At 37.3% G+C, this 26,733-nt stretch overlaps 1 protein-coding gene across 2 annotated transcripts in view; it reads left to right on the top strand.

Annotated features, from left to right (window-relative positions):
* Positions 1-26,733, top strand: part of ZFPM2 (zinc finger protein, FOG family member 2) — a 414,398-nt gene that overhangs the window by 220,501 nt on the left and 167,164 nt on the right. For both annotated transcript variants that reach the window (XM_011994180.1, XM_011994181.1), the window contains one exon: positions 12,619-12,730. In XM_011994180.1, coding sequence (XP_011849570.1) covers positions 12,619-12,730 — 112 coding nt within the window. The remainder of the gene's footprint in view (positions 1-12,618; positions 12,731-26,733) is intronic.

Below are 26,733 nucleotides of genomic sequence, written 5' to 3'. Positions count from 1 at the left end.
TGTTGAATGGGAGTGGTGTGAGAGGGCATCCCTGTAAAATGATTATTTTAAAAGCAGAAAAACCTAAATAACACTTTCAAAATAGAAACAATATAGAGAAATCCAAAAGTAATGCTTATTAGTTATTACTAATTGGAATGAGTTTATATATAAGGTTATATTATTTATCTAGCAAAAAAAAAAAAAAAAACCTTCGGAGTAATGAAACCACTTGATGCAAACTTCAGTGTAATACACATGCAACTACTTGTACAATTTAACTCACTGGTATTTCCAGTCAACAATTTTTAATTGTTCAGGTTATCATGTTAACATTATTTACATATCCTTTCCAATACACACATTGATGCTTTTATTCATATTTCTTTTTGTAAAGAATATGATAGGATAGAGAATTGAGAAAGCAGTGACTGAAATGTAATTTTCTCTTATGACTGAGAATATTCTCCAAAATCTACCCAATTAAGCAATTAAATATTTTAATATAAAATTTCAGGTTTACAATGAACACAGAGACCTCGCCTTTCATAAAGAGCATCCTGTAGAAAACTACCAACAACAAGATTTAAGACATTTTCCAGGGGCACTATTAATAAAGATTTATCTCGTTTGTTTCTGACTTCTTAGCATGCTCCATTAGTTGCCCCAGACTGACAGACATGCTGAACAAAGGTCCTTTGGGTTGGGAGCATGTTGAGTGGATCCGTTTGGTTGGAGTCCTTTTCTCATTGTTAATTCCATGGAAAGCAAGGAGGCAGCCTGGCTCCGGAATGAAGGCAAGTGACTTGGACACTTGGCTTTTACTCTGTAAAAGTGCAGAATTAGTATAGTCCTTCTGCATCTGTTGATTTGGTGAAAAAACAAAAAACAAAACAAAACTGAAAATGACTCTATGGTTCTGAATCCTGATATTAATATAGCAAATTTTAAAACCAAATATACAATGTTTCTTTTAACTACATGTTCTTTTCATAATGTGCATTCTTATACCCATCTATAAACATCTATTCACTTGCTTATATTTTGAACTCAAAATATACCTGATATTACAATATTTGAAGTTGATGGAAGAAGTTTTACTTTAGATACTTAATTTAAACATTTATAATATTTCTGTTACTAAAATGTCTCACAGATTAGACAAGCTTTGTTCAGCTACTCTAACACTTCCACACTTTTGCCAACTAGTTTGCCAAGATTTTATTTTTTTGCATCTGACTTTCAGTAACTTGACTTTTAATAATTTGTCTCAGAAAATCTGCCTTCCCAGAAGATACTATAGTCATCACAGCACCTATGATATAGTTTAATAATTTCACATACTTTTTCCCTTTGGAGGGGGATCCCCTTCTTATTTCCATTCTTCTAGTTTTTCCATAGACTCCTTCCATCAACTTCAAATATTGTAATATCAGGTATATTTTACGTTCAAAATATAAGCAAGTTAATACTTTATGTCTATAGATGGATATAAGAATACACATCATGAAAACACCATATAATTAAAAGAAAAATTGTATATTTGGTTTTAAAATTTACTATATTAATATCAGGATTCAGAATTGCCCTCTTTCTTGGCAGAAGATTGACTGGAACAGTAATAAAAAGGAGTCAGCCTGAATGGTGACTGAGAGATTCATTACATATTTCAGTGAATTCATTTCTGAAAGGTGGACACATCTTAGTATCTGAAGCTGACTTTGTGCAGGGTAGTGTTTTCTCTCTTCCACAGAATACTTTTGGGGTAATTCTCAAATACAGATGGAGACTGATGAACAGAATTGACCACTGTATTTTTTTTTTTTTTTTTTACAGTGGTTTAAACAGGGCATTCACGTTGAGTTTGTATGTACCTCTATTAGATACTCTTTTTATTCTTCAGGCTAGCGTTTTTATTTTAACCACATCACTTTCTCTAAAAGGGTTAAAATATCAAAATGTAGTAAGTTAAAATGGCTTTATTTGGTGATTGGCCAATACAATAGTAAAGCTTCCTTCAGTAAGTATAAGCTCAATGTGTTGAGCTCTCCTATATATTTTCTTCTCCACACTCAGAATTTGAGCAAGATTTGATGGGAATTCTACAGTAAAAAGTCTTATAATAATATCGTTATCAAGCTGTAGTACATATGAGATCATCTTAACAGAAAAGGAAGCTGAGACCTTCAGAGGTTAAGTGGCCCCAGGTCACACAGCTGGTACCACAGCTCTCCGGATCCCTGAACCCTGCCACAGGTTTATGTGACAGCCTTACGTAAGAAGGGGCACTCAAGAGCAATTTACTTTTCTCTTCTCAGAGTTTCAGTGCTGACACACTTTTTGCACATTGCACTAGGTGCAAGCCCAGAAATTCTGCCAGGAGCAAAACAACACTCCTTAAACACCCTGTGACTTTCAGAGCTGTGTAAAATAAAAGGTTGAAGTTAATGATTGCCAGTTTGGAGGGAGTAGTTCCTCTTCGGAGCCAAATGTATGTGGGGAACAGATGAGGCTGTGGGAGTGAAGTTGGCAAAAGGGAAAGAGAAATGAGTCTATTCTTTCTGGAAAATGAAAGTATAATAAATATCTGAATAGCTTAGATGTTTATATTCATCTAGAGATTCTTCCCATTTGAAAATGAAATGTCTATATATTTAGAGTGAGTAATCTTGAAAAATAATTTTATATTATTGTTTAAAATATCATGAAATGATATTTGGAAGCAAACAGATTGTTTTTAATAGCCCATATCTGTAGAACTATTTGTATTTTCTCTTCTAACAGGATCATTACTTCTTATGCTGAGATTCCTATATTCAAGCAGTGACTCATGTTAAGATAATATGTTCCAACAATTTGAGAACTAAAAGCAAATATACCTCAGAGATAATGATTATTTAAATTTTTGGTTCATAGAGATAAAACTGTCTGACATAAGGAGTATGGACATAATAGCCAAGAATTCTATCATTTTATTTCACACTCATTTTGTTTTTGAAAAGTCTCTTATCATATTTGAGATCCCACATACCACATTCTACTCGAAGACATTTGTTAGCAGAAGTTCTCTGGAATTTCACTCTCATGCTGTTCTTACAGGATATTTTGTAGAACTGTGCTCCAAGAAAACTCTAATCTAATGAAATGTTCCTGGAATCTCCATTCATAAATCTATTCTGTGCCTAATTATATAGTGTAGTGGTTCTTGTTGTAGGATGTTGCTAATGTCTTTCCCATTTGTCCTTTTCACATATTTTCTAATTTAGGAGTATTCTTAATATGTTGAGCTTCAGTTTCGAAAGTAGGTATAGCATATAATTTTTTTTCAAGCAATGCAACTTTAATAATGTTTTAAGAAGTTGAGTTTTCTTATTTCTCAAACAATAAACACAAATAAGATAGCTTTTAAAAATATATATGCGTTTGGAAGTTTTCTAAGTTACTTGCTGAAATCTCTGTATATAGAAACACATATACACACATGCACACTTTGCAACTCTCACTTAAGGGACATCCCAATTTAATTCGGTGGTCATTTTACTCCATTTTTCAATAGAATCACAAGATTTTAATTGAGGCAAGTGATATGCCTGGCTGTGTTTGAGTACTTAACATTAATTAGTCATGGGAAATATTCAGGTGTTATCTGTGAGAACCTATTTTTTCTTTTTTTTTATTAGTGGGACTTTCACTCTTGTTACCCAGGCTGGAGTGCAATGGTGCAGTCTCGGCTCACTGCAACCTCTGCCTCCCAGGTTCAAGCGATTCTCCTGCCTCAGCCTCCCAAGTAGCTGGGATTACAGGTGCCTGCCACCACACCTGGCTAATGTTTTTTGTAATTTTAGTAGAGATGGGGTTTCACCATGTTGGCCACTGTGGTCTCGAACTCCTGACCTCAGGTGATTCACCAGCCTCAGTCTCCCAAAGTTCTGGGATTACATGCCCAGCCTGAGAACCTGTTTTTATATCACATCAATAATGTTGACCCTACAGGATCACATGGAATGAAATGATTTTCTTTATGTAGTTTAAAATGACACTCTATTAAAAAAAAAAAAAAGAAGAAGAAAGAAAGAAAGGCCTTTTGCCTAAATAGCATCAAGTGCAAACTTTCACTTGGTTTAACTTTCAAAAGTTTAACTTATTAAATGGCAAATACTAAAAAGCACTATTTTGTTGGGTGGAAATTAGCATACTAAAAGTTGTATAGTTCCAGTCAAATAAATAATGTTGAGACTGTAGACCATACCCAGGATTACTGAAAATTCAATTGTATAAGGTCTTGAATTATTCCCGGGCATATTTTTCCCCAGTCTAAGTAGTCCAAGATTTGTAATTGTTATGCCCCCATAGCTGTTGGTGAGGGAAATTTTCAAATTCAATTCACTGTCTCTAGAGATTTCACGTAGTTAAAAGGAGTGTGATATAATATTTTCCTGACTGTCAGATTGAATTTGAATTGAGTTCCAGTGTGGAGAACTGCTTGGATACATTAACTGAAACTTTTACTGTGTAAAATTTTGTGTGGTTGTACAAGGTCAAATCACATACAGCACCACTTTTTTCATTTAAATGTAGGGAATAATTCAGTTAGGGGAGGTTGGCAGTGGTGGTAGTGTACAATTCCTAGGGGCAAGGGAATGTGTGTGCGTGTGTGTGTGTGTGTGTGCGCATATTTCTGGTTCTCACAATATAAATGTAATGTCTATAGTAATTTTAAAAATCCTCTAGGCCTGTTGTCAAATATGCTTTATAGCTGAGAGAATATAAACAGCTATGAATTGTTAAAAGAGCAGTATTTAGCCAAACAGGCCTCAGCGCTTTTGATCTGTTACCCAGTTAAGGAAGCCACACACCGAGGGCATTTTTAACAGCATCAAACTATATCTCATGGCATTGGCATGAGATTCTCTAATGGTATTTTTGTTGTATTTCTTAAACTAAAGTCAATGGAGGCCAATTTTTTAAATCAAATAACACTTCTACTTCTGTTAAAGGGATGTAATGTAAAAATAAGCTCATCTCATGGAAAGATTTTCCTATGACTTTCATTTCTTTCTAACCCTCCTTTTGGAAATCCTCAGTATCTTTTTTTCTAGCAAAATTTGGAATCCCTGGGACAACATTATGTCACCAGTTTCTTGGGTTAGTCCTCTATTATTTACCTTTGGGCTGTCTACTTTTATCTCCATTAACCTTTTGGCTTGACTATAAACATTTATTGAAGGCTTCCTCCTTTGTCGGTCCAGTAACTCTAAAGGTTAGTGAGAAGTGGATGCTAGTCTGACCTCTCTCATCCACATTAGATGATTTTAATTATTCCTAAGAAATGACACTTTTGACCCATTTTGTCCTTGTCAAGTTTGTCTAGTTGTGGGCTGTCTAAACGTGAAACTCTGGGTTCAAACCGTGTCCAGGGGTGCAGAATTTTAAAATGTACAATGTGGAGCCTCAGAAGTGCACAAGATTTCTTTTTTTTTTAAAAAAAGAAGACATTCCAGTTTAAGTGAAATTCAAGGCTATTGTTATGTACCTTGAATTGATTTATTACTGAAAGAGATTGTCTAGATACAGACAAAATACAAACTTGAACCTATAAAAATTCAATATTTCAAAATGGAAAAAAATAGAGAAAAATTTTGTATAAGTGAAAATAAGCTAGGTTTTGCTGAGGTTGTAAGCAATCCTAATACTACAACAGCTTTGTACATGAAAAAGTTCATTTCTTTCTCATACTCCCTGACCACTGCAGTTGCCAGTCCACCTCTTTGTTTCCATGATTGTTTCAGCAAAAGCAAGGCATAATGGTGAATTGGCCATTGGATCTCACGGGTTTTGTGTAGGAGTAAGACACAAGCCACTTCTTCAATTTCATTGGTCAAGCAAAGTCACGTGGCCAGATCCAACTTTAAAAGAGATCTGAAAATTGAAGAGTTGGAACTAACTGATCAGTAGCCATAATGACTATCACAACCTTTCAATTAGATAATAAAGAGTTTTTGTCTAGACATCTATGCTAATCACTACAAATATGACCAGAGCCTGAGAAATGGTGGGGATTCAGTAAATGCTTTTTTGTGTTTTTTTTTTTTTCATTTTTTAATGTAGCTATCCAGCAAAAGTTTGATGTGCGTCTGTAGAGTACCAGGCTCTTTGCTAGTTACTTCTCAAAAGCCTCTGAAATGAAAATTAGCCCCACTGTGCTGATGTCCGTTCTGAAGTTCAGAACACTTAAGTGGTTTTCTAGTCATGGACGCTACCAGTGGCATGTGTTAGGATTCAAACCTAGATAATGTGACTCCAAAAACAATAATGTCCTTTTGTTATACTTCAACTGTAAAGTCAATGATGCTTCAGGATATGACATAACTGATTATATAAGCAGGAATTATTAAGTCACCATTGTGTATTTGCTTGTATTTTAAAGCAAGAACACAGTATCTCTAATTGATGGGGACAGGAGGCAGAGAAATTCTAGGCAGAAAAGGGTGGGTCCCTGGCAAAAATGCCACCCTCAAGCCAAAAAGCCTGAAACTGTGGCCCAAAGTGAGAACTTCTATCCCTGTTTTCCCACTCAAATGTTGTCTTTTCCTAAACCACCTACACCGTCCCATCCTGTGCCTATAAAAATCCTCAGCTGGTAGACAGGACTATGGCTGGACGTTGGAGAGAAGCAGCTTGACTTCAGAGAGATGGTTTGATGGTGCAACTTTGGAGAAGAATCTGGCCAGAGATGGTCGGACTTCAGGGGAAGATTACCTACCCACCCCGTCCCCTTTTCAGCTCCCCTTGCCACGGAGAGCCACTTTCATAGACAATAAAATCTCCCACATTTACTATCTTTCACTTTGTTAATGCGACCCCATTTTCCTCAGACACTAGACAAGAGCTTGGGAGCCACGAGTGAGGATACAAAAGGCTGTCACACTGGCCCTTTGCCCTGGCTGCTAGAGAGTAGCCATCTCACATGAAAAGGCAAAGGACCCACTGAGCTGTTAACAGTTAAGCTGACCACGGACAGCAGAGCTAAAATAGCACTGTAACAAGCCCTCTGGGGCTTTGGGAGTCACAGTCACCCCTGCCTGTATGCTGCTATGGGGCCTGCATGGAGTTCACTCCTGCCAGCACTAAAGTGTCTGGCTGCTTCCCGCACCCACTCACCTGCGCACTCCCTCCTGCAAGAGGTGGAACACAGCGGGTCCGAGTGAATGGAGTTTGGTCCCATTGGCACTGAAGCGGCTGGCTGGTTCCAGTGCTTGTTCACTCCAGTTTCCGTACTTGTTGGCTCCTGTGCTCTCTCCCGCGAGGAGTTGAGAGCATCAGGCTGAGTAAATGAGGCACCGCTGTCACAAGTCCGGTGAAGGGGTCAGGGAAATATCCTGCTTCATAATGACTTATAAATAAATGATCAATGATTGTGGAATAACAAGGTATATTTGGTGTTATTTCGACTAAGGGGAAGCTATTTCACACTTTTGAGCACATTTGATAAGAAAATTAGTTATTTTTGTTTTAACTGTAATCAATAAATCTGGATATCTTTTGTGTTAGCTTTCTATTGCTGCTGAAACACACTACCATAGACCTGGGGGCTTCAAACAACAGATATTTATTATCTCATATTCTGTAGATCAGAAATATGAGTATAGACTTCACCAGACTAAAATCAAGGTGTTGCCGGGCGCGGTGGCTCAAGCCTCTAATCCCAGCACTTTGGGAGGCCGAGGCGGGTGGATCACGAGGTCAGGAGATCGAGACCATCCTGGCTAAGACGGTGAAACCCCGTCTCTACTAAAAATACAAAAAACTAGCCGGGCGTGGTGGCGGGCGCCTGTAGTCCCAGCTACTCGGAGGCTGAGGCAGGAGAATGGCGTGAACCCGGGAGGCGGAGCTTGCAGTGAGCCGAGATTGCGCCACTGCACTCCAGCCTGGGTGACACAGCGCGAGACTCCGTCTCAAAAAAAAAAAAAAAAAATAAAATAAAATAAAATAAAATAAAATAAAATAAAATCAAGGTGTCAGCCTTCCTCATGCATTCCTTTCTGGAGGTTCTAGGAGAGAATCCATTTCGTGCTCATTCATTCAGATTGTTGGCAACATTTGGTACCTTGATGTTGTAGAGCTGAAGTTCTTGTTTCTTGCTTCCTGTAAACTGGAGGTCATTCCCAGTTTTTAGACACCACTACATTCTTTAGTTTCTGCTCTCAGTCCCCCATCTTTAAAGGTAGCAAAAGCAGACGGCATTTTTTTCGTGTTGAATCTCTTGGATTTACTCTTGCCTTTCACTTCTACTTGTAAGGATTTATGTGATTAGACCGGGCCCATCTGGATAATCTAGGATAATCTCACCATCTCACGGTACAAAAACTTAATCACCTCTCTGAAATCCCTTTTGCCAAGTAAGGTAGCATATTCGCAGGTTCCAGGGGATTAGGGCATAGCCATCTTTGGTAGGCCATTTTCCTGTCTACCACACCTTTTATGTCTGTTCTCTTTTCCCAAAATGTTGTGCCAGTTGTACCCATTGTAGAGTATGAGATAAAAATTTTGGCCTGACTTTCCTTGTTTGTGATATCTGAGAATTAAACTCAGTGAACTTTAAAGTAGCTTCTAGCTCTTAGTGTTCTAGAATTTTATGAATTCTTATGTTGGAGACACAGGAAGTGAACCTAATGATCAATGTGGATATTATTGTTATTTTCTATTCATGGATTTTTCTGGAGTGTCGATTTCATATAATCCTGGCTAACTCCTTCCTTCTCACACTTGGTAATCTTCTTTGAAGTCAGTCAATCTCTGCAAAAGTTGACTTCTTCAGAAAGAAATTGACTTACCTCCTCAAAACTGTAATAACTGGTCCCTTGAGATTTTTTATCTACTTATTATTTACTTTACAGCTTGGGTATAACTTTCAGCAAGTCTTTGCTCCATTTTTTTCTTCTGCTTTATTGATTTGGTCTAAAATAAATTATTTTATCAATTTTTTAATAAATCCAATGCTACTTGTACCCAGGCAAAATAAACGTTTGCCAGAGTTTTAAAAGATATAATGCCTAACTTACCATTAGGAAATATATTAATTGATTACTTTTATATTTTACTCACAATATCAGCTCCTCTAATCCTTAATTTGCTTATGTAGAAAATGGAGAAAATGTTAGTACCTAACTTCTGGAGTTGTAAAAATCAAAAAAGACCATTCAAGTGAAATGCTTACCTCAATAGCCAACACGTAAACCACTAATGTTGTTTTAGTAGTAGTAGTAGTGGTGGTGGTGGGGGAGGTGAAAAACTCATCCTAAATTGCCCAAGGCATTGAAAATACAGCTTCCTGGGAAACCTTTCAGTTCCAGAAAAACCACTAGGGGTGGTAATATTTGGAAACAAAGCTAAATGTAAATATTGGCTCTGCCCTCTGCCACCTACCAACAATTTGACCTAAAGGATATTATTTAATTTTTCAGTTGCAATTTTCTTATCTAAAAATATACATGAGGGCTAGGTAAGTAAGGGAAATGCCTAACAAAATCCTTGCACAAGTAGCCTAAACAGTAGTACTCTTATTCCATCTCCCTAAAAAATCTTTATTGGCTTCCTTCTGCTTACAGAATTAAGCACAAAGTAAAGTTTACCAAAGTTTTGCCTAATGCATCAAGGTCTTTTAAAATCTGTTTATAACCTGCCCTGCCAGATACATATGCTATTATGTTCTTTCCATTTATCAATAACAATAATATTAATGATGATTATGATAGATAATACTTTTCTAGTGCTTTCTACATAACAAAAAGAGTGCTAAAGACTTCATAAGAACTTTAACCAGAGTCCCAGAACTCCCATTTCCTGCACACTTGACTTTCTTATAGACTGTTCAGCCTTTGCCCACACTGTTTCCAGCAACTGCACATTCTTCCTGTTTATCCTTTAAAATCCTGCCTGAATGTTGCCTCTTCTATGATGTGTCCCCAGACTCCAAAGGATGGGAGTTTTTCTCTTTCCTTCATTGACCCCAAAACAGTTGACACATGTCTTAGCACTTCCTACCATGGTACTTTTCACATTACTTTAAACATTTTTAATGTATCTGTATCCTTCACCAAAAAAGACTTACTTACATTCCTAGCACAAGGCACAGGATTGAGTTTGCTTATTTGTGAAATGAATGGAAGATTATGGTTTTGGAAAATCAGTTGATTTACTTTATACTAAAAGATTCTCTAAAGAATGTAAGTGATCACTATCTATTTTTTATAGTATCTATGAAATTATTATAAAAGCTAATTTACTGTGTCAAAATTCATAGGATTCTAAGAACTATGAAACAAGGTGATTAAATAATTTAAAATAATTATTTTTCATGAAATAAGGTAATCTGGGAAAAATAGGCCAGGTGCCTGTTTGAAATCTATTATTTAAAATCGGGAAAGAGTGATGTTACAAATAAGTCACTGAGTGCCCCTGCATAGGCTTCCTGAAATGGTGGACTCCCTCCTCTGACTTGTTCTGCCTGGGCCTGGAGAACTGCAGATCCTTTGGGGTTTAGTTTAGTTTAGTTTAGTTTTGTTTTGTTTTGTTTGAGACAAGAGTCTAGCTCTATCACCCAGGCTGGAGTACAGTAGCATGATCTTGGCTCACTGCAACCTCCACCTCCTGGGTTCAAGCAATTCTCCTGCCTCAGCATCCCAAGTAGCTGGGATTACGGGCATGCACCATCACACCTGGCTAATTTGTGTATTTTTAGTAGAGACCGGATTTCACCATGGTGGCCAGTCTGCTTTCAAACTCCTGGCCTCAAGTGATTCATCCACTTCGGCCTCCCAAAGTGCTGGGTTTATAGGAGTGAGCCACCACGCCCGACCACCAGATCCTGATCTGTGGATTTATCTGTCAGTCTGATAGTAAAAGAAGAGCAAAATATGTGTCATTAAGACCTAATATTTAATTGGATTTGGATCACTATCATTTCGTATAGAACAAGTTTGTTTCTCCTCTAATCCTATTTTGAAAATCGAAATACAAAATAATGGTTTCTCAGACTGATAGCAATAGGGATAACTTGATAACATTTTTGTCTATATAGTTAAAATATACATAGAACATAAAATTACATCTTTTTCACAAGGCTTTTAGAGAACTTCTTTGTGGTTATCTTTGCCAACTATTAAGATACATATTTGAAAAATTAAGACTCTACAATGAATCAAACTATAAATATTAAAGATCAAGGTACTAGAATTTATTATACTTGATTTAGTTATAGTTTATACTCTTTGTTTTAATATTTGAAGTAGTTTTTTTCAGACTTCTTTTTAAATCCATCATGTTTGATTTTTCCATTAAATACTATATTTTATGGTAGTTTTTACATTTATAATATAATTGATATTTTAAGAAATGGGTCAGCATTCATTTTATGCATAGTTTTCAGTATGGCTTTGCAATTAACAATGAATCAGTGTTTTTTGTGCTATCATTGTTGTCATGAGGCAGGTGAAATGGGTTTTCCAGATTCCTGAAAGATTTGAAATCACCAGATTACGTGGAACTCCTCAAGTGAATACTTGTTAAGACCAATTTGGGAAATTTGTGATAGCATGTATCATGTTGAAAAATCCCAGAATGGACTGAGATCTCTTTGGCAGGATCATAGCTAGGTGAAAATTCAGTTCAAAAATTACCTTGAGACCCTTGTATTGTACTCTGAGTTGTGGTTTCATGGTGTTTGACATACAGAACATGGACTGGAGAATGATAAAAGTGAATGCCGGTTCACCGTGACTCATCGGGAAACACAGTCTTGCTGAGACATACTTATTTCCTCCCCAGTTTATTTCCAGCCATGTAAATTTATCCACGGAGGTTTACAGATAAATAATTTGGATGTCAAACAGCCAAAAATTGTGACTATTTTGAGCCTTCTATTTAACATGTACACTGAAAATACTTGGTTAGAATTATAGCACTTGTCTCTGTGCTTCTGGGGTTCTCAGAGCAAGGGATGTCATGCTTTAGTTGCTCTGCATTTGAATTTATTCACGATTCCTCTTTTACAGTCTTTCTGGAGACAATGTATGGTGGTGCATCATTAGCATTATTATTATTTCAGTTACAGTGAGACTGCATATCCACACTTAGGGGGTTGGGTAGATGTCATTATTCATTCAGAGTAAGTTCTTACTCTAATATAAATGTTGCTCAGGACAGAGCTTTGAAATGGATCCTGATTCTTTAAATTCTTTCCTGTCTGTTTCAGGAAATAGTGAGATCCTGTTGATAGTAAAGTACAATGTGTCTAAAGTTCACTTCTAAACACTCTGCTCTTTGCAATGAAAGTCATCTGCATTCTCTTTATAATTCAGAGCCACAAGAGATCTGTCTAATCTTGGAGATCTGATTCAGTATCATTTAGGAAAAAAAAAAAATCCTTGATAATATTTCTACCATTCAGATTAGTGAAAGCAGTAAAGCTTTACAGCTTCTGTCGTCTTAAAAAGATATCATGAGACAGGGGAATAAGGACTTGGATTATGGTTTGGGAGATTTAGTTGTTTGTAAAAATAAAATGATTAGTACAGTTATTATTCAAGTTTTTAATCAACGGAAGCAAATGGCATCTGTTTGTTATCATTCTTTCTACAGAAGACAAAGGCTCAGGTCCCAATGGTGCTGACTGCTGGTCCCAAGTGGTTGCTGGATGTGACTTGGCAAGGAGTGGAAGACAACAAAAACAACTGCATTGTGTACAGCAAAGGTAAATGCAAGATTGTTTCCCCCTCTCTTTGGAAGTATTAAAACCTAAGCATTGCAAAACAGCACCTGAAGAGCTGGAACGGAAGTACAAAGTATAATTTGATCCTCTCTCGTCCTGTTTTCCCATTTGAGTTCCTCTAATGTGTATTTTCAGTAAAGCCACCTTTTTTGTTTTTCTGTGCAACATAAAACAAAAAGTGTCATACTATTAATTACTTAGTGCCTTATACATTTACCTAACCCTGTATTTGAGTGGCTTAACTAATATCTTTCTCTTGCTGTTAGTATCATTGATAGCCAGGTTTGACGAAACTCCAAATTCTCCTTTTAGACATTATCAAAAAGTGAAATCCTTCTAAAGTTTAGCAATTTGTGTCAAGGTGCATGGTCCAAGAGGCGCTACATTCCAGCCAGTTTCTGGAAGTCATGTGTGATGAGAAGATAGCTGGAAATGAAACCTTTGCAAAGACAGAAATCTTCCCCCTGGTGATTTCTGAAGGGCAGGAGGCAAACTCTAAAGTGGAAGCTGATGACTTGCAGGGCATTGCCTTTGATTTGCTCAGTGTGACATCAACCCAGACTGCGTCATGTAGCTGCGCCCTGGCTACAAAGGAGCCGCAGCTCCATGATGGCATGTCGTGGGGCTGGCTGTCCATAGCACGGGACCCTCCTCACGTGTGGTGTAGTTTTGGGGCACTTTTCTCCACGTTCGAGTCTTGGTCCTAGCTCTGTACTCTTACAGTGAAATCCCTAATCTCACTTCTTCATAAATATTGCAAAACTTTGTGCTTCTCATGTTTAATTTCCCTTGGCTTTCTTTTTAAACCAAATAGACCTGCCGAGATCAAAGATGTATTTGCACATTGAACCTAGAAACCATAAAAGCATACAAGGGAACAAGCAAATAAGCACCCCTATCAATATATTAACATATAAAACACTAATCATAACATCAAAGACTCTTAAAAACTTGCTAGAAACAATTACAACTTGTTCCTATAATCATTACAGTTTGTACACTTATAAGAGGATTGCCTCTAAACTACCATAAACCTTTGAAAGTTGAAACACCAGAAACAGGGAATTTGCAAGCTAAAAAAAAAAAACAATCTGCACACCAGGATCTGATTATAGTTTTTTCCTTCTATAATTACTTGTCCCCATACCCACTAATTTTCTAACCTGAAATACCTGTGGTATGCTGGTGGGAGCGTTCAGCTAAAAGGGATGTGAGATTTTCCCAGGATATGCCAGTATAATCTATCAAAGTGGAAAGTATAGGGAATGAGTTTACCAGTGCCGACATTCAGAATACAAAAGATGCCTTGGAATGCAGGACCACTTGTTGGGGACAGATATCTGTTGTATGATATTTTATCTTCATTGTACCAATATGGTACGGAGGGAAACATGGCAATAGCTGGTCCTCATATATGATTCAAATTCATTGCACTTTTAAATCAGCTATTCTTTTAGTAGAGATGATTGTTACATATTTTGAGTATCCCTTATCCAAATTGCTTGGGACCAGAGTGTTTCAGATTTCAGATTTTTTTTCAGATTGGAATATTTGCATGTACATAATGAGATATCTTGGAAATGAGACCCAAGTCTAAACATGAAAGTCATTTATGTTTCATAAACACAAAATACATCTAACCTAATGGTAATTCTATACAATATTTTATAATTTTGTGCATGAGACTAAGTTTTGACTGTCACCCATTGCGTGAGGTCAATTGTGGAATTTTTCACTTGTAGCATCATATGGTGATCAAAAGGTTTTGGATTTTGGAACAATCTGAAAGATTTTGGATATTCTGATTAGGGATGCTGAACCTGTATAACAGAATTGGAATTCTGTATTTAGTGGGGTATGCTAACTTGAGCAAACTTATGTGTTTATGGTTGGCTATACCTTATATCTTTTTTCAAAAAACAACTTAGAGTAATTAATAGAAGCTTATTAATTGTTCATTAATTAACTTGTAAAGCATGTATTGAGTCCAACTATGTGCTAACCTTGTACATTGATGATAGTAGCCACCATGTATTGGGCACACCTTGAATTATCTTCTTGATGCTCCCCATGCCAAATTGTATGTGCTTCTCTCATTGCTCTCTATTACCTTATTTCATGATCATGAGTATACAGTTTATGTGTCCAAATAAGGAGCAAGTAAAAAAGTTAGTTATGATTGCCTGCCTCTTCAATCTACTCTATATTTACTGAGGACACAGATTGTGTCTTAGTCACCTTTCTATTCCTGGTCTGGCATGCTACCTGTACAAGAAAAGCACTAAGTACATATTGATTGGTTGACCAGATAAACAAATGATGAATTGTTGCCAGACACTGAAATAGACATTTCACATACTATGATGATGAACTGTATGAATTGCTGCTATTCAATAATGTTTTAACCTGTAAAGGGTAATTTGGCATTGTTCAACTTACAAGAACAATTGGTTTTGTAGTTCAAATGCCAGAACTGTAATAACTACTGTGTATGCTTTTTAAAGCTTAATCCTTATTTAATAGCTCCTATGAGATAATCAACATACTACCCCATTTTACAAAGGTAGATGAAAGACTTAAGTAGGGTAAATAGTTTGTCATGGTCACATGGCTAACAAGTGATTGAGTGGGATTCAAGCATACATTTGTCCAACTTAGGGTTGAAGTGATGCATACTAGAATATGTTCTGTCTACTTTAAGCTTCAAAACAAGTCAATGAAATAGATAGTATTTTCTCATTTTGCACCTATGACTTAGAGAGGTGGCATGATTGCCTGTGATCATAGAGAGCTAACAATAGAGCTAAATTCAATCTACGTCTTGACAGCTCCAAATTCTGTACTCCTTGAACTACATGACTCTGCCTTTCCCTTTGCCACTGTTAAATGATGAGTAACAACCAAAACCACTCAGGCTTTTATCCCTAGACATCACAAAATATATATATATTAAAGTGTGGCATTTCCCAAAACGCATTTCATAGAACCCTAAGATTAAAGAAAAAAGCCCCATGACCAAATATCATTTATCGTAGCCCTCTTGAAAACTCACAGTGGATGCTGATATTAATGATCTAGAATTATGCAGTAAAAAACAAAAACAAAAAGCCCTGATCATTTGCATTTCAACATATATATTTTTATTTCTCTACTTTGCTGCAGACTTTTCTTTGATCTTCTACCTGGGGTTCAGAGGCCTGAAACTAATTTCTAGTATTTAGAGTGCCTTTAGAGGGAGGAGACAGCTCACGCAGAGCATGTCCCAAAGTTGTGTCAATACCTTAATATTCTGGGATTTCATTAGGGATTGATTGGATCATGGAAAATATGACCCCGGGAGGCGCTCCTACTGGTATCCAAACACGCTGGACTCTGGAGTCGTCTGTCTCCACAGTCTGTATGTATGATAACACTCCTCAAAGCAAAAGCTTTTTGAAGATGGAAGGGTTAACAAATGTTAACTTGAACCTCTACAATGTTTGTGGCATTTTCATAATGCCTACATTGTTTATTAATTGGGCCTCTTTTGTTTTCAAGCGATAGAAATCTAACTGAAATTAGATTCTGCCAAAAAATTGTGTGTGTGTGTGTGTGTGTGTGTGTGTGTCTGTGTGTTGGGGTAGGTGGGTTAATCTGCTCATATCACTGAGAGTCCAGGGATATTCTGGATGTCAAGAACTGCTTGATTCAGTTGCTCAAACTTTGTTCCCAGACTCTCTCTCTCTATCATGTGGCTCTTCTTTCTTGTGTGGGCATCATTCTCAGATAACTAGTGGCAACTCCAGACTTATTCCACCAGCATAGCAACTTCGGTGAAAAGAGAGCTTTTCTGGGTTTTGTGATTAGAGCACATCACATACCATTCCCTGAACCAATTAATCACTATGACTCTCCTAGGCAGACCATAGTCAGCCTGGGGCCTAAAAATAAAATTAACCCCACATGAGCCACTGAAATGGAGGAGAGATAGTTCCCTAAATAAAACCAAGGATATGCTGCCACAAAAGAGTGGTTGCTTCTTGGGCCAACATCCATGCTCCCATGTGTCACGTATTATTCCTAAAGTATAAAAAGCTCTTATGGACGATGAAAATTAAATTCCTGATGCCACAATTGTATTTATTTGTTTTTTTCCTAAGAACCTAAACTACTTATAAACTCAATGCCAAATCATTATTATAGGACCTGGCTGAGAACCTATCAGTGTCTATTTACAAATAGAAGATAAATTGCAGTGTGACATTTTGCAAAAATGCCATGACTGAGATTTTTGATAGTGTTTTCTTATGGTGTGAAAATAGGCCCATTTAATGTTTAACTATTACCATCTAGGAGGCATACTTGCTTCCCAAAGTATTCCTAAATGTAGGCTAGTAACAAAATTAAATATGACTACAAAGTTTTCATTGTCAGCGTGTCCATCACATTATTATAAAATAAAATTGTGTTATATCAGTCAGTGCTATTTGACAGGCTGCCGTCATCTTGTTCTAGAAAAAATTTTAAAAGTGTAGTGGTTGGCATTAACATTCGAATCTGATGTGCGTTGTTCCTGCCTCACCTACCCCTTGTCATTCCAGAAAGTAATTAGGTCATCCAGACATTGATGGACCAGACCTGTTGGGTCGTCTGTTTTTTGCCATTATTCTCAACAGACTCCAGATAATTCTAATTTACTTATCTCAGTGGAAAAATACTAAAAAGCATAATGCTGAAGTTAAAAGGAGCTCTGCTGGAGAGGAGGGTGAGCAAAGGCCTGCCCACTTACTCTTAAAATCCACTGTCTGTTGAGCACTGATGATCTACTTCTTTACCTTACCTTATTATATGCTATCTACTGTTTGCAAAGAATGGTGACCTTTTCATATGAAAAACAAATAGTGTATTTAGAATTTTATGTGTTGAGGGTATTTAAAATTACACCTTTAGCATCTTTCATGTGGGTTTAATCACTCAGCTTCAAATCAGGGATAATTACATTATTTAGTTCTTCAATTTTCTTGTAGTTGTTATTTCAAAGTAGCCACATTCTCTGGGTCTCCAGCTTAAGAGAATAAACACTGTCAATCAAGAGAGTGAAAAAGTATCTGCTAACCCTCACTCTTACCTCAACCACAGAATATTTCTGTATATGCGAAGCCACAATATTATTGTAAAAATCTGTATTTCATATGTAACCTTAGACAAATCACTTGCCCACTCTAATCTTGATTTTCTCGACTGTGAAAATGGAATAGCAATGGCTACCATGCGGGATTTTTGTGAAGCACCCATTTACATGATTGCAGAGGTTATGATCGATATTATGTTGCTGATTATCGTACAAGCAGTCCTTGTGGTCATAAGTCAGTACACACTAAGAGAAAATGAAGCCAGGCCTCCATGTTGGTATCAAGCATATAGTGATATCGTATTTATAGCGAAGCCTTCTACAAGTCTCATTCAGTCACTTTGAACCCACAGAATATTTGCAGAGATCTGTATCACAGAATCAGAAACCAGAAGCCTGTACGGGAGCATATCATTGGATGTTTTTCTTGGGCACGTGATACTTTTATTTTAGTGGAAGTCTTATATACAGTGCTAGTATAAAGATGAAAATGATGATATTATTACTACTAATAAATGTTCAATAAATAGAACATTTATTAATCTTTGTTCTATTCCAGACACTGTTCTAATCACTTCACATAAATTTTCTTGCTTACAATACAACAGATTCATGATATCTAAACAGTGCTTCTCCCATTTTGCAGATGAATAAATTTAGGTTTCGATGGGTTAAGTAAGTTCAAATGATGAAGTTGGGATTCAGTATTGAGCTTGTTGACTTCAATTCCAATTGTACAATCAACAGAATTTTGGAAGATGCCATTTACTAAGCCAAGGTTACAGGTTATTGCCTTTCTTTGCAAATTTGCATACATGTTTATCAGCAAATTCTTTTCCGCATTCTTTGGCTTGATTTTAAAGAGATTATTCAAAAACTAAAACAGCAGTGGCAGCAACAGTTTATGCTAATTTCTTTGTTGTTTCTAAGACCACAGCAATTTCAAATCATGTAGACGACTACACAGCAATCTCAAAATCATGCTATGACAGTCTTTAAAGTTCTGATTTTGCAGGTTCACACGAATTTAAACATGCAATTAGTCAATTTAACCGTGTTTGAATGTCTTTTATGTCCAAGAGCCTATACTAGTCACCACTGAAATAATGACAGAAATTCTAGTATGATTTAGCTTGGGTGAATAACTTTCTGCACACTCTCTAAATTAAGTTTTCAAAACAAATATCTTTCATTACAAAGACTCTTGTAAAAGTCTGGACCATGTTCCACCTTAAAATAGATGATCTGTTGCATGTTACTAGAATTTTCAAGCAATAGCTTTGTCTAATGTGGCAGCCAATTTTCATAGTATCCTAAAAGTTAATGTTTAACTTTACCTAGAGGGCATAATGTCATATAAATAACAAACTAATTTAAAAGGAAAAATTTGTGTTCGTATTTTATGCATTTATTTAACTATTCAGTAATTCACAGAAAATGTATAACCATTGTCTAATTTTACAGTATTTTTGAAAGAGGGTGAGTGCCCGAACTAAATATTTAGCAGTGGGAATTATAAAATCATAAGGCGATTAAGTTAGCTAGTCGCAGAATTCCAATATTGCTTTTTAAATGACTTCAGGATATAGGAGGTACTAAGGTTATTATCTGTTATCAGGAATACAGTGGAATTGTACAACTGGATAATAACCAAACAAACTGACACAATGTAAAATTACATTATCAGTGTGTTAAAACAAAATTGCGCCCTAAAGGAGTCCACATGCCAGCTCAGAGCTGCAGTGTAATTATGCTTAACTCTGATAATTAAAATACAACGGAGATCAACAGAATCATTTTCATTAAGAAAATTATTAATGATGGTGGTATAACAGTAATTGATTGCAGAGCACCACAGGATAACGCGATGCCGAAAACCCATGTTTCGTGAACATCTGAGGCTTTTTCTGGTTACGTTCTATTAATATTTTGAGGAGTGAGCAATTTATTATTCCTTTCCTAGGAATCTGTGATTGTAAAAATGGCTGCTTTAAAAAAAGAACACACACACTGTTTTGATTCAAATTGTCATTTCTAAGGGGTTCTTAAGGTCAAGACAAGTGACCCCACTATTGACTGTGTTATTTACCATAGAGCTGTCTGTTGCAAATTGCAGAATGACAGCAACTTCAGCAAATAGTGAGCCTTGTGTCATTTCCATTTCTTACTATGCATTTACTGTTTTTACTGTTATGTTAGTGATTTATTGATGTTATTTCAATCTGGGTCTGGGTGTACTGAATAGTTTATTGTCTTTAGTTATTACTACTATATGCTATATGATGTGAAAAATACATTTGTTTTTATATCAGCATCACTGTGAGTTTCCTTAATGAAATGTTGATAAATAGCCCTGCACAATAATACCACTAATTACCTTAGTTGATTAGATGTGCTATCTTATTTTGGAGAAAAAAATATCCTAAGCCACCCTGGATCCATGCATGAATGAAGCTTCTGTCTCTTAGGGGTAGAAACCCAGTTAGAATGCTGGCACATGATAAGAACTAAGAATATATCAGTTTTATAAGTATAAAAATGAGAAATGAAGAATGGGGTCTTTGGAGAAGTGGCTCACTATCATTCAAGGATGTTAGCTTGTCATTCAAAGGGATGCTAATCTTGAAAGCTACCCCCAAAAGTATCTTTGTCGTTGAAATGAGGGACAACTCTTTAGGGTAGATTTTTTTCAGGGTAACATACTGAGAATAGTTTTTAAAACACTGTATTATGTAGAAAAAAAAGTATTATAAGATAAATCTAGGTGAAAAAAGGCAGAATATGTGGTTTTGTGCCTAACATGATTATACTTAAAAAGTGTATGCACAGGAAAACATACTGGAAAGAAACAGTGTGAAATTATAAAGATATTTCTGTTAAAGTGGCAAGACTTAGGGAGATTTTTGGTATCCTTTTTCATAATTTTCTTCACTTTGATTATTTTACTTATATAATTTCAGAAAATATTTGCATTTGAAAATCATTCTTTGTCTTAACTACATTCTTACTCTTCTTTTTACACAATCCAACTAAAACAAAGAAATCTTTGCATTATCCACAGTGTCCTTCATCCACAGAATTTAAATTATTTCCTAGTGATATAATTACTTTTCTTTAGTAACTCTGTGAAATTCCTGCCACTTTGTTTTTCGTAAGATAATTTTCCAAATAAAATACACATAACTGAGCACATACTCTGCCCACGATATGGCCCAGGTGTCATGAGGAGTACAAATGAACATGAAACACCCCCCAGCTTAAGAAGCTTATTGAAAGAGCTTACTTGATGAAAGATGTATAATAATGAATTCAGTCTCATACTGTCAGGAAATGTTCGCAGAGATGTGGAATTTTGGTTGGATATTGAACGTTGAGTATCAATTTAAGTAATGGGGTGAAGGCTTTTAAGGAGGTTAAAATGTGTGCCTAAAAGCTCCTAGGTTAAGATGCATACAATGTGTTCATGAGTGTATCTGTTCAGTTCAGTTAAAGCAGAGAATTTACAAATGTAACCATTGAGGGGCAAGCCTCCAAAAATTCCTGAGAGCCATGTTGTGGATACGCTTGAATGCTCGTTCTGAAAACCTTAGCATGGAAGCACTGGAGAGCTGCTGACATTTTTAAGGCACACATGATGAAATCAAGATTTTAGTAAGATTATTGTGTCAAAAGTTAAGCATAGGTCCATTCACTAACAAAACCAAGCCTTACGTATCATGGAAATAATGGTGTTACACACCTCTAGAAAATATTAGTAGTAAACCATCTGCCTTACTTTACTCGTTACCAGACTTCAACAATTTTTCAACACCAAATGAACCTGCAATCCACACACTTCACCACCATCATTTTCCTATCAGCCCCTCCCGTGCTTACTTCCAGGTTACCTGATGTGGTTTCCATGGGTCTGTCATTCTAATCACTTTCTTAGAGTGCCTTACCCTTCTCTCTCTTTTTGGTCTTTACTGGCCTGGTAATTCCTCGTTCTGGTTAATCCAGCTCTCCACTTTCTCCTGGCCCCATCCAAGCATCTGAGATTAGGTAAATTAGTATTTGTAAAGTGCCTAGAGTAGTGTCTGGTCCACAATGAGTACTATATAAATGTACGGTAAAAATAAAACAAAAGAATTACCAATACCAGCAACAACAGAAAACCAGTACTGATCAGTTTTATGTTACTTTTGACCACAAGGAGATGTGAGCCCTCAGTGTATGTGGTCTGACAATCAAAACTTGTTGTCCTAATCAATCTTGAAGTTACTATTTCAGACTTCTGACTCCCCAAATGTTTAACATCCTCTGTTAAATAATGTTTTTACTTCTTGTTTCCCAAAGAAAATGAGAAAGTGGTAGCACACGTAATACTCCAAGGACCACAATTGGACTGATTACAAGGATTGATATATAATGCAGAGCCAAATCTGGCCCATGACCTGTTTTTGTAAATAAAGTTTTATTGGAACACAGCCACAGCAATTTTTTTATACATTGTCTCCGGCTACTTTCATGTTGTAACATCAGAGTTGAGTGGTTGGAACAGAGACAATCTAGTTTGTAAAACCTAAAATATTATGTGTTCTTTATAGAAAAACTTGCCACTCCTAAACTAAACCTACAAACTTATTATCTTGGCATTATATGATCTGCTCCTGGATGCCTCTGTGGCTTCTCTTTCCATTACTTTTTAGCTACTTTGTTCCAGTTGCATGGGCTCCTTGCTTTTACTTAAAAATAAAAGGAATGACACTACCTCAGGGCCTTTGCACTGTATGCTGACTCTGCATTGCTCTATGACCTCTGTTTTTTTTAAAAAACAACAACAACAACAACAAAAAACAGGGTTTTGCCGTGTTGGCCAGGCTGGTCTCAAACTCCTGGTCTCGACCTCCCAAAGTGCTGGGATTACAGGCATGAGCCACCACACCCGGCTGTCTATGACCTCTTTCTGAACTGCTCCTAGATGTTGCCTCCCATATTGTCTGTCTAAACGGTCTGCCTAACTACCCTGTCTAAAATACTCTCTCTCCCTCTCTCTTTCTGTTTCTCTCTCTCTCTCCCTCGCTCCCCATACCCCCATCGCTACCATTTCTCTCTTTCTCTCCCTGTTTCTCTCTTTCTCCTCTATATCCATCAGTTCAGGAAACTATAACAAAATACCATAAACTTGGTGACTTAAACAATAAATATTTATTTCTCGTGGTTCTGGAGACTGGGAAGTCCAAGATCAGGGTGCTGGCAACTTCACACCTGGTGAGAGCTCTCTTCTGGGTTTGTGGATGGGCATCTTCTTGCTGCATAGTCACAAAGTAGAGTGGGAGCTAAGGAGATCTTTCTTGCTTTTCTTCTCATATGTACACTCATCCCACCATGAGAGCTCCACCCTCATGACCTAATTGCCTCACAAAAACCTTACCTCCTAATGCCATCACATTTGGGGTTAGAGTTCCAACATATACATTTTGGGGAGACATAAGTATTCAGTTGATAACCTCCTCTGTATCAGTTATCTTTATTTTTGATATTTTATTATTGACTAAAGAATTTTATTATTTATTTATTTGACACGGAGCCTTGCTCTGTCGCCCAGGCTGGAGTGCAGTGGCACCATCTCGGCTCACTGCAAGCTCTGCCTCCCACCTTCACACCATTCTCCTGCCTCAGCCTCCCGAGTAGCTGGGACTACAGGCGCCCACCATCACTCCCGGCTAATTTTTTGCAGTTTTTAGTAGAGACGAGGTTTCACATGTTAACCAGGATGGTCTCGATCTCCTGACCTTGTGATCCACCCGCCTCGGCCTCCCAAAGTGCTGGGATTACAGGCATGAGCCACCGCGCCTGGCCAAGAATTTTAGTGTCAGTTTTTTACCCCTAGAATGGGAGTTCTATAAGGACAGGGATTTTTTTTTTTCCTGTTTTTTAAACAGTGCATGGCACACAGTAGCTGCTGAATGAATATTTTTGAATAAACAAATGGATAAACCAATAGGATGCAGTTTTTTCTGTAACATAGAAAGCTATGATGTCTATTTAATAATAGTCTTACAATATTCTTCTTGACTTTCTTTGACTTTCTGCAGTACCCTAAAACTTTATTATTTAACTTTGCTCCTATCACATTTATAATTTACAAGAGGTCTTTCTTGTTCTCTGACTATTCTTTTGTTCATCATCTCGCTCTTTTTATGTGAATATTCATTCTTTTATCTCTGAAGATAGAAATTGGAGGACATTTGGGAAGGTGTGTGTCCTGTGCATTGTTTCTTTTCTCTTGCCTATTCTGTTCCCTGTATTTAATATTGAAAGTTTCCTCAAATGGCTTGAGATACAATGATGTCTGCTTTTTATTTTAAGAGCAGACCACTGTCAACTGAAGAATGACAAGGTTCTTAAATTTAGAAAGGAGAAGTTTATTTCTAATAAAGCGTTGCAGCATGGATGGTGACCATTCTGACAGGCTGGGAAGCATAGCCTACAGCCAGAGGGTGTAGACAGACACTTTGGGGGTGGGAAGAATAAGACAGGGATTTATGCTGATCGAGGTGGTGAAATATACATAAGCTATAGGAGGAATATTTATAAAAGAAGAAATGGCCAGGCATGGTGGCTTATGCCTGTAATCCCAGCACTTTGGTAGGCTGAGGCTGGCAGATCATGAGGTCAAGAGATGGAGACCATCCTGGCCAACATGACAAAACCGCATCTGTAGTAAAAATAAAAAAATTAACTGGGCTTGGTGGCGCACACCTGTAGTCCCAGCTACTCGGGGGCTGAGGCAGGAGAATTGCTCGAACCCAGGAGGCGGAGGTTGCAGTGAGCCGAGATCACGCCCCTGTACTCCAGCCTGGCAACAGAGTGGGATTCCATCTCAAATAAAAAAAAAGAAAGAAAGAAAGGAGAAACATGCATATGCACAAATGAGCTTCATGCTTCTCTATGGGACCCTTGTTCAGAAAAAAATGGTGGCATTAGCATGATCCAAGGGTGGGGTTTTCGGCTCTTTGGTGTTGAAAGGTGAGACAGAGGACATGAAAACCCTCACTGCACATCCTCCACAGACTGGCCAGAACCACTCTGTGGTTAGCGGTCTCTCATCAGGAAGGAATGCTGTTCAGTTGTTTTGTCAAAACTGCAAAAGGGAGGGGCAGTGTCAGGTGGTTTGTTGGTATCAGGGGTGAAGTGGGTCCTTCTGTTTAACCCTTAGGGAAGAAAGTGTAATGACAATTAGCAATGGGGGGTATGATGAGACATATCTGACCTCCTATCCTGTTATACTCAGGAACTCAGTTATGAAGATTTCTACAGGGTCCCCTTGGCTAAAAGGAGGTCTGCTCAATCTGCTGGCAGACTTAGGATTTCATTTTTTTTATTTCTCAATACTAAAGGCTGCATGGAAAGGCAGCATGAGTAGGCAGGGCTTATCAACTGGAGGATTTTGCATAGAATCATAGGCTGATGAAAATCCAGCCATGGTAATGAGGTCCCCAAATAACTGTGTATTTAATACTTTGATCTCAGCATGCTTAAATTCTCCCGAGAATAACAGTCTCCCGAGATTTATGAACCTTGCAGCCAGCGTTTTGAAGGAGAGTGGGACCTGGTGGTGCGTTGGGGAAGTCCTGTCTCATTGTTGAGATTGTAAATGATCGCTTATTCTTCTAATTCAGATGTCACATTAGCACCTGCCTTTGCTGAGCCTGTGCCCCTGGAGCTAAAGCCTCTATATGCCAGTTTTCCAAAGATTAAACCTCCATCTCCTAACAGAGTGGGAAGGGGATGTAACCTAGCTCTGTAGGAAATGGCTGGGTCTGGAAGGTAACAGCTTCGTCCTTAGAATGCCTTTCCAAGTTTTAGCTCTGCTGCTCATCCTCCCTCTCAAGGTAACAGGTACTTTTACTTCCTGATCTGTTTTGGGATTCTGCAGATGAAATCTGCCTGTTTCTTGTTGGCCTGCGGCTCTTCAAGTACTTGGATTTCAGCTTTCTGTGCTGTGCTGTGTCATTTATCACTCCATCAATTTTCTAGCTTCCAATATTTTGTTGACTTCTATTGTATACTCTGCCCTGTCTCTTTGCCCTTATCACCTTCTTTTCTTCTTTACTGTCATTTTAGTAAAAGGGAGTAGAAATAAATGCATGCAATCAATTCACCACTGAAGTGCAATCATTCACTTCCTTAGTAGGAAGCCCTCTCTGCTCTTTTCTTATGCAAGCTTCTGCAAAGTTTTCTGCCCTCATTCCTTGGACTTATTCAATTCCAGCATCTTCTTTCTTGTTCAGTTTTTGTCTTCAAAACTCCACTGAAGTGACTCTTACAGGTCTCCTGTAGTCTGCTTGTTGCCAAGTTTTCATTATATTGGGCTTGATCTAGTCATCCTTTTCCATTCCATACAAGTCTCTCCATATGTATAACTGTCCATCCACTATATGTTGTCATTCTTTAGTTTTTTTCTCCTCATTTATGTATTTTCCCTTGACTACCTCATTTACATTTTTTAACTACCCAATGCCTGAGAGCCTCATCTGTCACTCCTCTTTCCCAGAAACTCTATGCTTCAATCATACTCAATTGTTTAAAATTTCTCCACAAAAATTAACTGGGTGTGGTGGCAGGCACCTGTAATCCCAGCTACTTAGGAGGCTGAGGCAGGAGATTTGCTTGAACCTGGAAGTTGGAGGTTGCAGTGAGCTAAAATTGCACCACTGCACTCCAGCCTGGGTGACAGAGTGAGACTCCATCTCAAAAAAAAAAAAAAAAAAAAATCCCTTGCTTGCTTTTAACTACCTCTGTACATCATATTTCCTTTGCCTGATAACCTCACCATCTTTATCATTTTTAACAGGTACCATTAAAGATTTAGTGTGTATCAGCGCCTCTA

This window comes from Mandrillus leucophaeus, unplaced genomic scaffold (assembly GCF_000951045.1).
Source record: "Mandrillus leucophaeus isolate KB7577 unplaced genomic scaffold, Mleu.le_1.0 Scaffold444, whole genome shotgun sequence".
In the NCBI taxonomy this organism is placed as follows: Eukaryota; Metazoa; Chordata; class Mammalia; order Primates; family Cercopithecidae; genus Mandrillus; species Mandrillus leucophaeus.
This window is presented reverse-complemented; position numbering and strand designations above follow the sequence as displayed.